This window comes from Melanerpes formicivorus, unplaced genomic scaffold (assembly GCF_026170545.1).
Source record: "Melanerpes formicivorus ecotype bairdi unplaced genomic scaffold, bMelFor1.0.p_v2 SCAF_13, whole genome shotgun sequence".
NCBI classification, from domain to species: Eukaryota; Metazoa; Chordata; class Aves; order Piciformes; family Picidae; genus Melanerpes; species Melanerpes formicivorus.
Window position 1 is genome coordinate 11,722,742 of NW_027142365.1, and position 14,294 is coordinate 11,737,035.

General features: G+C 63.8%; 2 protein-coding genes across 3 annotated transcripts; both read left to right on the forward strand.

The window, feature by feature from the left end:
• The first annotated feature begins 834 nt into the window (after positions 1 to 834).
• LOC137444929 (zinc finger protein 569) lies at positions 835 to 3,732 on the forward strand. 2 transcript variants are annotated; one of them, XM_068146131.1, is made up of 3 exons: positions 835 to 987; positions 2,107 to 2,925; positions 3,551 to 3,732. In XM_068146131.1, exons 2-3 carry the CDS (start codon positions 2,144 to 2,146, stop codon positions 3,555 to 3,557), a joined length of 789 nt encoding a protein of 262 aa, XP_068002232.1. In that variant the 5' UTR covers positions 835 to 987; positions 2,107 to 2,143; the 3' UTR covers positions 3,558 to 3,732. The 2 variants fall into 2 exon arrangements, with proteins under 2 accessions (XP_068002232.1, XP_068002231.1); XM_068146130.1 differs by lacking the exon at positions 835 to 987 and adding an exon at positions 994 to 1,122.
• A 6,121-nt stretch (positions 3,733 to 9,853) lies between these two features.
• Positions 9,854 to 14,067, forward strand: AOC1 (amine oxidase copper containing 1). The gene is made up of 5 exons (XM_068146132.1): positions 9,854 to 9,900; positions 10,878 to 12,470; positions 12,690 to 12,978; positions 13,412 to 13,544; positions 13,649 to 14,067. The coding sequence occupies exons 2-5, from the start codon at positions 10,889 to 10,891 to the stop codon at positions 13,925 to 13,927; spliced, it is 2,283 nt and encodes a 760-aa protein (XP_068002233.1). The 5' UTR covers positions 9,854 to 9,900; positions 10,878 to 10,888; the 3' UTR covers positions 13,928 to 14,067.
• Positions 14,068 to 14,294: the final 227 nt, after the last annotated feature.

Below are 14,294 nucleotides of genomic sequence, written 5' to 3' on the forward strand. Positions count from 1 at the left end.
TCCAGGCCTGGCCCAGTCTGCCCAGGGCAGTGGTGGAGATCCCACCCCTGGAGGGGTTTCCAAACCATGAAGATGTGCTGAAGGCCATGGTCTGGTGGTGCCCTGGCAGTGTTGGGTTCATGGTTGGATTCCATGACCCTAAAGGTCTTTTCCAAGCAAAACCATAATTCAGTGCCATTTCCACAGCTGGCACTGAAGGGCAGCCCCAGCATAGTGCCAGGCTCTGCTGGGTGAGGTCTGTGCCACAGCATTCACTATGGCCATGGCCAGACCCCGTGGCTTGGTAGTGACAGCTCAGGGACTAGTGGCATGGATGCACTGTGCCAGGGTCACCATTGCAGTGCCACCGGTGTCATCGGGGCACCATCACAGCCGGTGTCTCCCACTGCAGCACTGTCTGGCCATGCTGGGACTTCCTGGTGCCACCTGAATGGCCGTGCCCGGCACACACGAGCCCGTCCTGCTGTGGGCAAAGGCGTGGCTGTCACACGGCCCGGGGTGACTCAGCGCTGCCACCGTGTCCTGCCCCTGGTGTCGCCTTCGACGGCCACGGCGGCAGCTCCGGCAGCACCCCAGGAGCCTCTGTGGGCTCAGAGCCCCCGGCACCGGCTGCGGCCCGCCAGGCACAGGGCACACAGTGGCGGGGGTACGGGGAGCAGGACCCAAGGGATGGGTTCGGGAGTTCTCTTTCCTCCCGGTCCTGCCAGAGCCGCTGCTGCCGGTTGGGGCAGCCGAGCCGGTTCTGCCGGTTTGGGGCAATTCGTGGCGGTTCCGGGCTGGGGGTGGCGGGGGCTGGGGGCAGCGTCCTGCGGCGGGGGGCACGGTGTCCGAAGGGCGATGCCAGGACCGGGGCCCCAGGGCCGGGCCCGGGGCCGATGCCGGGCCCAGGCGGAGCCGCCCCGAGGCGGCGGTGACGGGCGCGGGCGGGTCCCGGTGCGTCAGGCGGGCGGGGCCGGCGGGACGCGGCAGCGGCGGCTCCTCGGGCAGGTCAGCGGCGGCGCCGGGGAGGGACGGGGAAGTGCGGCGGAGGACGGGGATCTCCTGTACGGGCCCGATTCTGCCCAGCCTGAGCCAGGGAGGCCGACACCGAGACCGGGCCCGAACCCACCGGGCCCGTTGCAGGTAGGGGAGGCTCGGCCGAGGCTCGGGCTTGGCTGAAGCTTGGCTGGATTCAGCTCAGGCTAGGCTGGGTTCGGCTCCACTCTGCTCGCCTCGGCTGTGTTCGGCCTGCCCCAGCCCCAGTTCGCGTCTACTCGGCTCAGGCTCGGCTGGGTTCAGCTCAGCTCGGCCCAGCCCGGCCCAGCTTGGCTCATCTCGACTTCCCTCGCTGGGCTCGGCCCAGCTCAGCTCAGCTCAGCTCAGCCCAGCTCAGCCCAGCTCAGCTCAGCTCGGCCCAGCTCAGCTCAGCTCAGCTCAGCCCAGCTCAGCCCAGCTCAGCTCAGCTCGGCCCAGCTCAGCTCAGCTCAGCTCAGCCCAGCTCAGCCCAGCTCAGCTCAGCTCAGCCCGGCCCAGCTCAGCTCAGCTCAGCTCAGCCCAGCTCAGTCCAGCCCAGCCCAGCCCAGCTCAGCTCAGCTCAGCCCGGCCCAGCCCAGCTCAGCTCAGCTCAGCCCAGCCCAGCTCAGCCCTGCTCAGCTCAGCTCAGCCCAGCTCAGCTCAGCCCAGCCCAGCCCAGCCCAGCCCAGCTCAGCCCAGCTCAGCCCAGCTCAGCTCAGTTCAGCCCAGCTCAGCCCAGCTCAGCTCAGCCCAGCCCAGCTCAGCTCAGCCCAGCCCAGCTCAGCTCAGCTCAGCCCAGCTCACTCCTCTTGGCTGCCCAAGGCTGGGTTTGGTTCTGCTTGGCCCAGCTCCCTCCAGGAGCCATTCTGGGGTCCCTGACTCTGCTTCAGCCTGTCCCAGGCCCCTGATTTCCAGGTGCTGCCTTCACCCAGCCCCAGGCACAAGGTGCCACCCAACACATGCCCATGAGGCCACAGCATGGCACCCAGCTGATGGGCACAGCAAGTGGGAGCACCTGAAGGCGTTGGTGTGGTGCTGGCAACCTCAGCACAGCCCAGTCCAACTAGTTTCTGGTGCCAGCAGCTGCAGCCCCAACTTTTCTGTACCCCACAGGGACGTGGGCACTGAGGGCCCAGCACAGTAGGTGCCCATGACAGACCTGGCGGGGTCAGCGGGTGAGAACCCGTTTGCCTTCAGCGGCGGTGAGGAGGGGCTGGGCGAGGAGAAGGTTCTGGTGATCCACAGCCAGGCCGAGGAAGAGGAGGAGAAGGAGTTCAAGTGCATCCTCTGCGGAGAGTGCTTCGGCCAGCAGCCCAGCCTGGCCCGCCACCAGAAGCACCACGCTGGCGAACGCGCCTTCATCTGCGCCGAGTGCGGCAAAGCCTTCAGCCTCAAGCACAACCTCATCATCCACCAGCGCATCCACACCGGCGAACGGCCCTACCAGTGCGGCGTCTGCCAGAAGAGCTTCAGCCTCAAGCAGAACCTCCTCACCCACCAGCGCATCCACAGCGGTGAGAAGCCCTTCGGCTGCCAGCGCTGCGGCCGGCGCTTCCGCGAGCACCGCTTCCTCCTCAACCACCAGCGCACCCACGCCGACCGGCCCGGCCACGCCGACCAGGCCCAGCCGGGTGGAAGCCGCTCGCAGCCGTCACCACCGCCACCGCATGAAGCTAGCGGCAGCTCCTTCACCTGCCCGCAGTGTGGGAAGAGCTTTGACTGCCGGAGCAGCCTGGCCGCGCACCGGCGCAGCCACGGCGCCGCCCGGCCCTTCTCCTGCCCTGACTGCCCCAAGACCTTCAGCCAGAAGGGTTCCCTGAAGCTGCATCGGCGCAGCCACGCTGCCGGCACCCCCTTCGCCCGCCCGCCCTGTGGCGACAGCTTCGCCCCGGAGGTTGCCCTCACCGCGCGTGGGGACGGGGACACCCTCACGTGAGACACCCCCCCAAAAACCACCTCAGCACCCCCTGCCTGCCTTCCAACTGTGGGGTCCAGTGGTGTCCCCAAGTTGGTTCCCCACCAGGTGCCAGGGGAGAACATAACACCCTGGAATTGAGTCCCGGGGGAGCTGGGGCCTGTCCCCAGGGTTTTGGGGCGTGACAGCTCCTCCAGAATGGCACAGGAAGCCACCAGCCAACCTGGCCACAGCCCTGTCTTGACCTGGGACCACCCTCTAGCCAAGCTCCTCACCCACTCCTCATCCTTCTGCTGGGGGTTTTTGCCCTCATAGTGCCAAGGCTGGTGCACCAGCTCCAGCAGACTTGGCTCTTCCTGTGCCCCATGCCAGGATGTATCTCACGTAGCCAGTGTGGTTCCCTGGCAGCCCTTTGCCCAGCACCATGGTGGCACAGCCTCATGCCACAACTTCAACCTGCTGTGCCAGAATGAGAAACTATGATGGAGGAGGAGGGGAGAGGTTTCCCCAGGGCATCCCCATGCATCTCCCTGCCCCAGGATGGCTGTGGCACGGGGCAGTGAAGCTGCTGACCACGTGCCACAGCTAAGGTGCCAGGTGCTGGTGCAGGGTGACCTCTGCTGTGCTGTTTTCCTTGCCCAGGGAATGACGGCTGCAGCTGCCAGAGCGGAGCTGGCCACCACCGTTTCACTGGGAAGGAGCTGCGGCACCCAGCTGCCAGGGAGAGGGGCGCGAAGAGGAAAGGGCAGTGGCTCACTCCAGCTTCACCAGGAGCCCCACCAGCACCAAACCCACAGGAAATAAAGTTCAAATCCAACCCCAAAGCTCAAGGGTGGAAACTGCTTCCTGCTGGCAGCCAGTGCGGCACACAGGAGGCACCGTGGTGAGGCAGAGACCACTGGAGGTCCTGGCAGCGAGGAGCTGAAGGATGACTCAGAGGAGCACCCATCCAGGAAGGTGCCCGGGTTGGGGTGTTGGGAAGACCCTGGGTGCCTGCTGAGGTGGGGAGGCTCTGTGCTGGGGCTGTGCCAACACCAAACAGTGGCAGGGAGCTGGAGCCTTGCTGGGAGAAGTGAGCTGGGCTGGGATGGCTCTGGTATGCCAAGCATGGGGGGCGCAGCAGGAACTGGTGCATGGCATGGTGCCTGCTCTCAGTGACAGCAGTGTCCCAGGCCTGGCTCCCAGTGGCTGCCACATCCTGAGGGAGTTGGGCCAAATCTATCTCCCACAGATACTGCCAACACATTCCTGGGCTCAAGGAGGTGTCTGGGGGGAACATGTGGCTGTTGGTGACACCACAATCTTCACCCCACACTGGCAGTGGCACCAGCAGCACTGCCGTGGCTGGGTGGCATGCTCTATCATAGTCCCAAGGAACCTTTCCAAACCCAGGGGTGGTTTCAGTGTCTTGGTGCCAGCTGGGCTAGGTGGTGGTGGCTGCAGTTGCTGGCTGGTGCCATGCTGCCTCTGAGCTTCCCTTTTGCTGCTGCCACCTGCAGATGCTCCTAGTGCCCTCCATGTTCTCATTGACTCCATTAAAGCCTGGACAGTCTCATGTCTGTGTCTCACCATGAGCCAGGGGAACTTGGCCATATACCTGTGGCAGCTTGGCACCAGGGTGAGCGTACAGAGCCACCACAAACTAAGGGAGGTGCTTGTTTACCAAATGCCCTCACTTTGGTTCCATGTTCATGGCTCTCAAGGTGCAACTGAGCCAGGACAGGGGCCACTTTCAGAGCAGTGACACCAGCATGTGTGGCTCTGTGGCATGTGTGGGTTGCTCAGCAAAGTGCTGTCTCCCATTGGGTCTTGCCACTCCGCCATGGTTTTGGTTGAGATTTCTCTCAGGGGTGGCTCTCCCACTCCCATGCTCTCTGGGCTGCTGAAGGCCTCCTGTCGTCGTGGGATGGTGGCAGAGCAGGACTCCCACCTCACGTCCACTGCTGCCCAGCGCAGCTCAGTGGTGGGGCTCAGCCCATGCCTCACAGGGCGTCACTGGAGTGCGTGCCACAGCTCCACTGTTGTCAGGGGGGACCAGGAGCTGGAGGAACCCCAGCATGAGCAGGACACAAGATAAATTCTTCTGTCTGTAGCGAAGAGATGGAGTTGGTGGGCAAGAACTTGGCTGGATGGTCAAAGCCAGCGGGTGGTGGTCAATGGCTCGATGCCCAGGTGGAGACACGCGGTGACCCTCAGGGGTCGGTACTGGGACCAGTGCTGGTTATGCTCGGCATCAGTGACACGGGCAGGGGGGCTGCGGCACCCGCGGCACGTTTGCAGATGACGCCGGGAACTGAGCGTTCCGCTCCGTGTTTCCCGGGGGCCGTGAGGACGGACAGCGGCAGCGGCAGCGGCTCGGGGGGCGGATCCGGGGCGGACCTGTGGCGCTGCCTCGCAGGCACTTCCGGCCGGGCCTGGCCCCGTGGCGGCAGGGGCCGCGGCGCCGCTCACGGCTAGAGGGGGCGGTCCGGAGAGCCTCCCCTGGTCCCGCGGGGCCGCCGAATGTCCGGGGCGGCAGCCTGAGTCCGGGCTGTGACGAGCCGGGTTGGGGGGGCTTCGGCATCGGGGCTCCCAGGCCCTCTCCCACATCAACCGGGGCTTGTTGGCGTCCGGGACTCCCGGGTCAGCGGTGGTGGCCGTGGGGGGACCGTGGGAATCAGATAAAGGTGCTGTGAGGAGAGGCGGCTGCAGGCTGTGTCCCTCTCCTGCGGGAGCTGCTCACGACCGAGGCTCCGGCTCCGCACCATCTCGGCCCGGACCCCTGGGCATCCCTGGTCACCGTGTCCTCGCCGGCCGGTCACGGAGCTCTCATGCCCCGGGACCGCAGCCTGGCACCGCGGCTGCTCGCTGGCGTGGGATGGCGCCGCAGGGGCAGGATGGGCAGCAGGGCTACCCTGCCAGTCACCTGTGCCCGGGCAGTTAAACACTGAGGTTATTAAGGGGATGAACACAAAAGGCACAGGAGTTAAAAGTCTGAGAAAACGACACCAATTGTCTCTGCCTCAGCACTGCTGGGAGTCGGCTAGAACGCCCGGGTCTGTGACAGGCATCTCCTGGGGAAGGAGGATCTGGGTACTTTCAGTTCAGTTCTGACCTTGGTGTTGCAAAGATCTGAGAGCTAGTGGCAAATTTTAGGAAGGAAATGTTGGAAAAGAGAGTTTGATAAAACTGCAGTGGCTGCACAGCATGGTGTGAATGGAAAAGACCTCTGGAGATCAACCAGCCCAGCCCCCTGCTAAAGCAGGGCACCCACAGCAGCTTCACCAGGATCACAATGGCCAGGGGGTTTGGAAGCCCTCCAGAGGAGACTCCACAGCCTCTCTGGGCAGCCTGCTCCAGCACCCTCACGCCAAAGAAGTTTCTCCTCCTATTCAGAGAGAACCTCCTGGCTTCCAGTTGGTGCCTGTTGCCCCTTGTCCTGTCCCTGGGCACCAGTAAGAAGAGTCTGGTTCCATCCTCTTGCTCCCCACCCTTCATCTCTTGCTGAGCACTGAGCAGATCCCCTCTCAGACTGCTCTTCTCCAGGCTCAGCAGCCCCAGGGCTCTCAGCCTTTCCTCCTCACAGAGATGCTCCAGGCCCCTCAGCAGCTTCCCAGCCTCCCCTGGGCTCTCTCCAGTATCTCTCTGTCTCTCCTGAACTGGGGAGCCCAGACTCCCAGTAACCTTTTTCTCTTCCATGCACTTGGAGATGACTCCATAGGAGCAGTTCTGTGCCTGGAGCTGAAGCTGAGAGGCTTGGAAGTTCCTGGATCCTCTTCCTGACCATTTTGGACAGGAGCTGCCACTGGCTTTTCCCCAGCCTCAGGCCTTTCTCCCCCGGGACTTTACTGAGATTCTGGAGGTCAGCCATGGCCCCAGCCAGCTCCCACAGCACTCCTGGCTGCATCTCAGCAGGGCCTCACAGATCTCGGGGTGTCCACCTTGCCCAGATGTTCTCCCAACCCCTCCTCCCCAAAGGGAGACCCTTCTCTCCCCCAGAGCCTCCCAGGGACAGGGCTCCTGAGGAACAGCCTGAGCAGGAAGGCGAGGCAGGACCCCCCCTTCCCATGCCTCCCGGGTTCCATCTGCTGCCCTACTTCACTCAGCACCCAGTGCTGCGCCTGGGAGCTCCCCGGGGGGTGAAGGTGTCCCGGAGGTGGCAATTGTGGTGGGGATTCGTTTCTCTGTCTCTGCACACACAGCAGCCAGCAACACTGCAGCAAGCAGGGGGAGACATATGGCAGCCGTTGACACTGGCGTGACAGAAGCGAGAGTGAGTGAAGCCACCCCGGTGCCGCCTGCTCTCCATCTGCTGGTGGCCGTGGGGCTGCTGGCCAGGGCCAGAACCCCTCGGAGGAACTGGGGCAACCGAAGCAGGAGGAGCCCGTGCCCAGCACCACAGCGGGAGTGGTGCCAGGCTGGTGTTTGGAGCCCGTTCCCCTCTCGCCGGTGTCGGTGACACCTCCGGGTGTGACACGCGCTGGAGCCGCGGCCCCGGGTGGCTTTTTTTGGCGTGTCCTAGTTGTGCCACCACCCCACAACGTGCCGGCAGCGCACGTGGTTGGGCCGCTGCTAACCGGGCCAAGAGCCGGTGCCACGGGGCGGGGGGGGGGCTGGGGCAGTGGAGGGGCCACGGGCGCTCAGCTGTGCTGCGGCACTCACAGAAGCACGAAAGGACCCAAATCACTGCCTTTCTGCCTTTTTTCTTTCTTTTTTTTTCCTCCTGGTTATTTCTGGATTTGGAGCAGAGCTGGGAGAGCTGGGGGAGGGGTCAGACACCAAGGGGTGTCCAACACCCTCCTCTTAGCACCCTGAAGGACACTGATTTCTGGGTCTTAGAGCTAAAAATGGCTGTGATGACTTTACTGGGGATCAAGTAGGGAGGGAGAGGAGAGGCTGGACACAGCCTGCCTGGTGCATTGACCTGCAATGGACATTTGGACACCAGCACTCCATCCTGGATCAGCAGTGGTGTGGCCAGCAGGAGCAGGGCAGGGATTGTCCCCCTGGGCTGGGCACTGGTGAGGACACACCTCGAATCCTGGGGTCAGATTTGGGTCCCTTGCTCCAAGAAGGACATTGAGGGACTGGAGCAGGTCCAGAGAAGAACAACAAAGATGGTGAAGGGTGTAGAGAACAGGGCTGGTGAGGAGCAGCTGAGGGTCCTGGGGTTGTTCAGCCTGGAGAAAAAGAGGCTGAGGGGAGGCCTCCAGTCTCTCTACAGCACCTTAAGGGAGGTTGGAGCCAGGTTTGGATTGGTCTCTTCTCCCAGGGAACAAGTGACAGGACAAGAAGACCCCTCAGCACTGCTGCCCCATGGCTATTCATCCCCAGCCCCACAGCCTGGGTGCAGCCAGGATCCTGCTGTGGAGCTCCTGGCCACTCAGGGGTTGGTTCCAAAAGCTCAATTCCCAAGGCTCTCCTGGTTTCCTTTTATAGAGAAAGAGGAATTGTCCCTGCAGAACTGGAGCAGCTCTCCAGATCCTCAGGGAGGGTGAGGAGCTGCTGGCTCTGCAGAGGCCATCAGTGTTCCAGGAGCAAGCTGGGGCAAGACCAGGGATCACCAGCTTGGTGCCACCAGGAAATGGCCTGAAATTGTACCAGGAGAGGTTTGGGTTGGATATTAGGAGAAATTTCTTCACTGAGTGGTCAGGCATTGGAACAGGCTGCCCAGGGAGGCGGTGGAGTCACCACTCCCGGAGGTGTTCGAGAAACCCGTGGCCATGGCACTTGGGGAGGTGGTTTGATGGCCATGGTGGTGTTGGGATGACATTCAGACTCGATCTCAGAGGGCTGCTGCAACCCGGTCCCATGGTTCTGCCATTCCCCATCCGCACCCAGGAAACCTTCTGCCTCCGAAAGGTCCCTGTGCCCTCTGTGCCACCCGCAAGGGCACCTGCCCACCCACCACCGCCCTTCGTGCCCCACGTGGGGTCTGCCTCTGGGACAAGAGCGCCGGCTGCCCGGGAGCAGCGGCCGGCACGGACTGGGTTAATGCGGAGCCAGGTCACAGGCAGCGTCGCCACGGCGATAGGAGCCGCTCTGGCCGACCGCGGAGACACAGCATGGCGCCCCCTTGCGGGCCGGGGGTGAGTGCCATGGTGCCGGGGGGGGGGAGCAGGGACGCGTTGCCATGGGGATAAGGGCCCCCAAGGGATGAGGGCGGGGGCAACTGTAGCAAAGGGGCCCAAACGGACCCAAAATAGACCCAAAAGGACCTAAATAGGCCCAGATGGACCCAAAAGGACCCAAACTGTGCCTCGGCCTGTCTGTGGGGGCAGCAGCTGAGTGCTGCGTCCGAGCAGTTGGAGTGAGCAGCTGTTCCCCATCGTTATCCCAGCAGGATGGATGAATTCTCCCCACGGGATGGATTATCCCACCCTGATCGGATGGATCATCCTGATACAACAGGATGGGTTATGCCAACATGATGGGATGGGTTATCCCGAGAGGAAGTCTGGATTATTTTAACACCAACCCCACCACCACGGCCCCCCCACATGCACCAACTCCCCACCCCCACTGTTCATCCCAACCCCTCCCAAATCTTCCCATCTCCAAGCTGGATCTGTCTGGGATCAGGTTTCACCATCATCCCCAGGATACAGCCAGGATCCCCACCCCTGCCCAAGCCTCCTGTGGCACACGTGGGGGGATGTCCAACCACCCCATTCCCCACTCAGGACAGAACCATGAGGTGGGTACATTGATGGGGTAGGGGGGATTTGGCACTGCTCTGTTTGTGTTGGGTTTTTTTTTTGAGGGGTGGGGTGGAGGAGGGCTGCGAGGTGTGTGTGTGGGGAATGCACACCACCTCCCCTCCACCCTGCAGCCTCTTCCCCCCCCCCCCCCCCCGCGACTTTTTGGTGTTGTCCACGGTCTCGCGTGGGTTTCTCCCAGCTCTTATCTCGCCTCCTCCCTGGAATTTGATCACCGCGGGGGGGGCAATGACCAAGCGGCCACGGTGGGGGGGGCAAGGGACCGGAGGTTTGGAGTGAGCAGCAGTGGTGGAGGTGAGGAGCTTTTCACAGCGGTAAAACAGAGGGAGGGGTGTGTGTGAAGAATAATGGAAGGAGATGTGTCTAAAGAATACTGGGGGGGAAGGGGGAGGGGAATTGGGGAGGGTACTACTGGGAGCAAGATTGACCCCAGGTAGTGCTGGGGCAGTAGAGAGAGAGAAGAGGAAGGTGGTGAGCAGTGACCCCTGATCCAGGTGAGCAGGGGGCAAGGGAAGGGGTTTGGGAGGGGTTGCATAAAAGAGGGATTGGGGGGCAGCAGAAAGCCTGGGGTGGGTACAGAGCAACTCCCTCCCCTTCCCCCCCCCTCCCACCCACCCCTACCCCATGCACATAGCAGTGGCTTAGGGGTGCCAGGGAAATTTGGAGGATTCTAGGGTTGATGGGGAGCCCCATGGCAGGCCCCCTGTGATGAGAGGGGGACCCCCGAGCTGAGCCTCTCCCCTTCCATTAACCACCACTCTGGGGTTCACTGGGCACCCACTGTACCAGGCTTCAGCAGAGACCACATAGGACCCCTAAACTGGGGGAGAAGGAGGTCCCCAGCACCCCCCAGTGGCTCCTTTCTGGGGCTTAGATGTTCCCATTGGGCTGGTGATGGACACCCAGCTGGGTTTGTGGTGCTGTGGGATGGGGAACTGGCATGGCATGACACAGCATGGCATGGCAGAACATGGCATGGCACAGCATAATCCCTGCCTTGCCAACAGAGTGTTGCACAGCAGAACAGGGTGGCCTTTGCTGTGGCAGCCACTCACACATGCCCTTGTCACCCCACATCATGCCCATGCCACTTTTCACCAGGTGCTGGCACCGTCAGCTGGTGGGAAAGGGAAAGGGTACTGGGGCTGCACAAATGGTGGCTGCAGAGGGCAGGGATCGGCCACTCCTTGTGCTGGCTGGCTGCAGGCAGGGCCACATCCCCATGGCTGATGTCCCCACAGCTTATGTCCTCACGTTCCCTCTGCCCCCAGGTCCCTCAAAGATGTGGCTGCTGGGGCTCTCCTGGGCTCTGTCCATGCTGGCCACCATGGTTGGTTCTGGCCCTGCAGTGCCACCGCCGGGCATGGCATCCATCTTCGCTGACCTGTCAGCAGCGGAGCTGGGTGCGGTGCGGAGCTTCCTGCTGAGCCGCCCCGAGCTGGGGCTGTCCCCAAGCCACCACGGCCCCCTGGCCAAGAACAGCCTGTTCCTGGTGGAGCTGCTGCCCCCCAAGAAGCGCCTGGCCCTGCGCTACCTGGACCAGGGCGGCCCCCGGCCCCAGCGCCAGGCCCGTGCTGTCATCTTCTTTGGGGGACAAGCAGAGCCCAATATCACCGAATTGGCGGTGGGGCCCCTGCCGCAGCCCAGCTGGTACCGGCCGCTGTCTTTCAAGGGTGGCCGCAGCGTCCCCTTCACGGCGCGGCCGATGACGCTGCTGGAGTATGAGGAGCTGCACCGTGTGCTGGCCGCCGCCATGGCCCCACTCAACCGGCTGCTCCGCGATGCCACTGGCTTCTGGTACCACAATGGCAGCTGCCAGCACCCCCGCGGCAGTGAGGGCGACGGCCTTGGGCAGCGCTGCCTGACCTTCTCAGACGTGGCACCGCGGGGGCTGGTGTCCGGTGAGCGTCGGAGCTGGCTGATCCTGCAGCGCTTCGTCGAGGGCTTCTTCCTGCACCCGGTGGGGCTGGAGGTGCTGGTGGATCACCGGGACCCCGACCCGCGGCGCTGGGCTGTGCAGCAGCTCTGGTACAATGGCCGCTACTTCTCCAGCCCGCATCAGCTGGCGGAGACCTATGAGCGGGGCACGCTGGAGGTGGCGCGGCTGCCCCTGCCCCCTGCCCGCCAGCTCTTCTCCAGCTACGAACCCCGCGGGCGCTTTGCCACCGGCACCCCCAGCAAGGTGCAGGGCGCCAGGGTGTGCGAGCCGCAGGGCCGGCGCTACCGGCTGCGCGGCAACCTGCTGGAGTACGGCGGTTGGAGCCTGGCCTTCCGGCTGCGCTCCTCCGCTGGGCTGCAGCTCTTCGACCTGCGCTTCAACGGCGAGCGCGTGGCCTACGAGGTAAGCGTGCAGGAGGCCGTGGCCTTCTACGGTGGCCACTCACCGGCGGCCATGCAGACCAAGTACATGGATGCCGGCTGGGGCATGGGCTCCGTCACCTACGAGCTAGCTCCAGGCATCGACTGCCCAGCCACGGCCACCTTCGTGGATGCCCACCACCTGTACGACACCGAGGGCCCCACCCGCTTCTCCCGTGCCCTCTGTGTCTTCGAGCTGCCCACCGGCGTGCCCCTGCGTCGCCACTTTGACAGCGACTTCCAAGGTGGCTTCCACTTCTACGCCGGGCTGGAGGGGCAGGCGCTGGTCCTGCGCACCACTTCCACCGTCTACAACTACGACTACATCTGGGACTTCCTGCTCTACCCCAACGGCGTGGCGGAGGCCAAGGTCCATGCCACTGGCTACATCCACGCCACATTCTACACGCCGCAGGGCCAGCGCTACGGCAGCCGCGTCCACAGCCACCTCCTGGGCAACCTCCACACCCACCTGGTGCACTATAAAGTGGACCTGGATGTCGCAGGTGCAGTCACCTGGGTCCCTCCCCAGCTACAGGGAGGGCGTTGGGAGGTGGCACCAGGTCCCGGATGCTGCACCAGGGATGGCATCACTGGCTGGGCACCGCAGGCTGGGCACCACCGGGCCCCCAAGGATGATGCCACCATCTGGGGTGGCATCTCCATGGGGTGCCCCAGGTGAGGTGCCACCAGCAGACCACTGCTGATGGCCTTTCTACTTGCAGGCACCGGCAACAGCTTTGAGACCATGGACATTCGCTTTGAGAACATCTCCAACCCCTGGAGCCCTGGTGCCCGCGTGGTGCAGCCCTGGCTGCATCGGCAGCCGCGCCACAGCGAGCGCCAGGCTGCCTTCCCCTTTGGCAGTCCCCTGCCACGCTACCTCCTCGTCACCAACCCTCGCCAGCTCAACCGCTGGGGCCACTCCCGTGGCTACCGCATCCAGCTCAACTCCCATGCCAGCCATGTGCTGCCACGGGGCTGGCAGGAGGAGAAGGGCATCTCCTGGAGCAGGTAGGTGCCTGTGGCGCCAAAACCTTGGCCGTGGTGGACTCTGGCATGGCCATGGTACAAGGAACTTTCCCGGTGGGACCTCATGCCCTCAGTTACTTGTCCCCACCCTGGCACCCTTGGCTAAGCTAGTCACGGTCAAAGATGCCACCATCATCCCCCCAGCCCTGACATGGCACCCTGGGGGAGGGGACGTATCCCAAAGGGCATTGGGGTCTAGGCTGCGAGCACCCTACCTGAGGGATCCTGGGTCCCCCCCAGCCTGGCACATGCTGCTGGCCTCACCAGTGCCACATGGAGCCCACCAGGACCCCTCACCAGCCCCATATCCAGCACTGTGTGACCAGGCAGCAGGAGAGCCTGGGCACGGCTGGGAGCTGCGTCCCCACCCTGCCCAACACCCACACGTTGGATCCTGCCCCGTGCCTCCTGGCAGGTACCACCTGGCTGTGACGCGGCACCATGAGAACGAGCACAGCAGCAGCAGCATCTACGCCCAGAACGAGCCCTGGGAGCCACTGGTCCACTTCGAGAGCTTCCTGCGGGACAACGAGACCATTGAGGACCAGGTGGCACCACGGGCAAGGGACACGGGACGGGGTGGGGGCACCGCCATGCCATGGCGGGGGCTGGCAGCAGGACCTGCTGATGGCCGCCGTGTCTCCTGGCACAGGATCTGGTGGCCTGGGTGACAGTGGGGTTTCTGCATGTGCCACACGCCGAGGACATCCCCAACACGGCCACGCCGGGCAACGCCGTGGGCTTCTTCCTGCGCCCCTTCAACTTCTTTGATGAGGACCCGTCGGTGGCATCGCGTGACCCGCTCATCGTGCGCCCGCTGGACCCCCCGGCCTTCACCCGCCTGCAGATCCAGCGCTGGACCCCCGCCAGCCCCGGGCCCTGCGGCGCCCCAGCCCCCTTCACCTACAACGGCACCTACCGCCAGGACTGACCTGCCCCGGCGCGGGCACCGGCATAGCCATCCTGTGCCACGATGGGACGCCAGGGTGGCTGCAGTGACACCAAGGCATGGGCCATGCTGTGCTGTGCTGCACCACGTGCCATGCCCAGTAAAGGCGATGCCACCTCCTACCACCCTGTCTTTGCCTGGCAGCCCTGGCAGCACTACGGGCACCGCAGCTTGCAGCAGGCAGTGCCACATCCCAGCTAGCATCTGTCGCAATATTTACTGACGTCATTTGTCAAGGTCACCCCCACACACACCCCTGCACCCTCCCCCTGGCCTTTGCCCCCCCTGCCCCAGAGCCACGACCCACGTGGGACAGGGGTTGGCATCACCCTATAGGTGCCTCTGTCCT